We start from the raw sequence: 2187 nt of genomic DNA, 5'->3' as shown, positions 1-2187 counted from the left end.
GGTTCCTGCTCGCAGGCAGGGAAGGGAAGGCCCATCCTGGCCAGGGTGCTAACTTCCAGTCAAAAGGCAGGCTTTTGGTTCTCCCCATGGTGTAGCCATGGCTAGAGGATTGCAGCCTGAGCAATCGACATGAAAGTGTTCCAATAAGACCACACTCCTTGAGAAGCCCCTGAAATGAAAGTAAAGGAAGAGAAGAGGAAGTACTCATCAAGTTTGCACTAAGGCTCAGAGTCTAGATGAGAAGACGTGAGCCCCACGGTGGGCGCCAAAATGATGTAATTTGAAGTTTGGGTCTGAGAGTGAATGGTCAAGAAAGATTCTTGAGACATTTTCGGTGCAAAAAGGTGGTTTTATTAAAGCACGGGACAGGGCCCGGGAGCTGCTGCTGCTGCGGCGGCTGCTCCCGCGGCGCCAAGGCCGAGGCGGAGGCCGGGGTGCGAGCTCGGCTGACGTGCCGGATCCGCGCGGCTCGGCTGCCTTGGCCCCTGCGGCTGCCTGAGCGTCTCCGCTGGTCTGTGCACGGCCTCGGCGAGGATGCGGCTTTTCCGGTGGCTGCTGAAGCAGCCGGTGCCTCAGCAGATGGAGCGCTACTCGCGTTTCTCGCCATCGGCACTCTCCATCAAGCAGTTCCTAGACTTCGGGAGAGCTAATGCATGTGAGAAAACTTCATATATGTTTCTACGAAAGGAGCTTCCTGTAAGACTGGCCAATACAATGAGAGAAGTTAATCTTCTGCCGGATAACTTGCTTAACCGCCCTTCGGTGGGGTTGGTTCAGAGCTGGTATATGCAGAGCTTTCTTGAACTTCTAGAATACGAGAATAAGAGCCCTGAAGATCCACAGGTCTTGGATGACTTTCTGCAAGTTCTCATTAAAGTCCGAAATAGACACAACGATGTGGTTCCTACAATGGCACAAGAAGTGATTGAATACAAGGAGAAATTTGGGTTTGATCCATTCGTTAGCAGTAACATCCAGTATTTTCTGGATCGGTTCTATACCAACCGCATCTCTTTCCGCATGCTTATGAACCAGCACACACTTCTGCTTGGTGGTGACATTAACCCTGCTCATCCTCAACACGTTGGAAGTATTGATCCCACCTGCAATGTGGCTGATGTCATGAAAGATGCCTATGACACCGCCAAGATGCTGTGTGAACAGTATTACCTGGTAGCTCCAGAGCTGGAAGTCGAAGAATTCAGTGCCAAAGCTCCAGACAAACCTATTCAGGTAGTTTATGTGCCCTCACACCTGTTTCACATGCTATTTGAGTTGTTCAAGAACTCAGTGAGAGTGACAGTTGAACTGTATGAAGACAGAAAAGAAGCCTACCCGTCTGTTAAAACCCTTGTTACTCTGGGTAAAGAAGACTTGTCCATTAAGGTAAGTGACCTAGGTGGTGGTGTCCCACTTCAAAAAATAGACCGTCTTTTTAACTACATGTATTCAACTGCTCCTAGACCTAGCCTGGAGCCTACAAGAGCCGCCCCTCTGGCTGGATTTGGTTATGGCTTGCCAATTTCTCGTCTATATGCTAGATATTTCCAAGGAGATCTAAAACTCTATCCCATGGAAGGAGTCGGTACTGATGCTGTCATTTATTTAAAGGCACTTTCAAGTGAATCATTTGAGAGACTTCCGGTTTTTAATAAGTCTGCGTGGCGTCATTACAGGACCACACACGAAGCTGATGACTGGAGCAATCCCAGCAGAGAACCTAGGGATGCCTCAAAATACAAGGCGAAACAGGACAAGGTCAAGACTAATAGAACTTTCTAGAACACTGAATGCTCATGTCCTCTCTGAGAAGAAAGATTGTCTTCCACAAGTCAACTGGAGAGAACTCCTTTCCTCCACCAACTCTGAGCAAGGCACCATAGTACTCCAGTGCTTGAATGTGTAATTTCTCTATATGAGCTGGACCTTCTCCACAAAAACCTTCCTATAGCTGCTCCAGATCTTCACTAAAGTAGTAACCCGAGCAGTTTTTCCTAGCATGTTGCTGTGGTTTGGTTGGCGCCTGTCGTAAAACGGCACAGAGCCTCGTTAGTGCTCTGGTGCCCTCATACCTCCCTCCTCCTTGTCATAGAGTCGAGTGTTTACATTCTCCCCAGGAGTCTAAGCTCCTTCCTCATTCCAGATACAGCCAGTTTCTGCGGTTGCTCTTTGTGACCAAACACCATG

General features: G+C 48.7%; 1 protein-coding gene across 1 annotated transcript; it reads left to right on the top strand.

The window, feature by feature from the left end:
* The first annotated feature begins 534 nt into the window (after positions 1-534).
* LOC110585952 (pyruvate dehydrogenase (acetyl-transferring) kinase isozyme 3, mitochondrial-like) lies at positions 535-1974 on the top strand. The gene has a single exon (XM_044916971.1). It carries the CDS (start codon positions 535-537, stop codon positions 1780-1782), a length of 1248 nt encoding a protein of 415 aa, XP_044772906.1. The 3' UTR covers positions 1783-1974.
* The last annotated feature ends 213 nt before the right edge of the window (positions 1975-2187 follow it).

Source organism: Neomonachus schauinslandi, chromosome 7 (assembly GCF_002201575.2).
Source record: "Neomonachus schauinslandi chromosome 7, ASM220157v2, whole genome shotgun sequence".
Lineage (NCBI taxonomy): Eukaryota > Metazoa > Chordata > Mammalia > Carnivora > Phocidae > Neomonachus > Neomonachus schauinslandi.
The sequence above is the reverse complement of the archived record's forward strand: the minus strand, read 5'-3'. Positions and strand labels throughout refer to the sequence as shown.

Coding starts and splice junctions, on each gene's coding strand:
- LOC110585952 (XM_044916971.1), top strand. CDS start 535: ATGCGGCTTTTCCGGTGGCTGCTGAAGCAGCCGGTGCCTCAGCAGATG.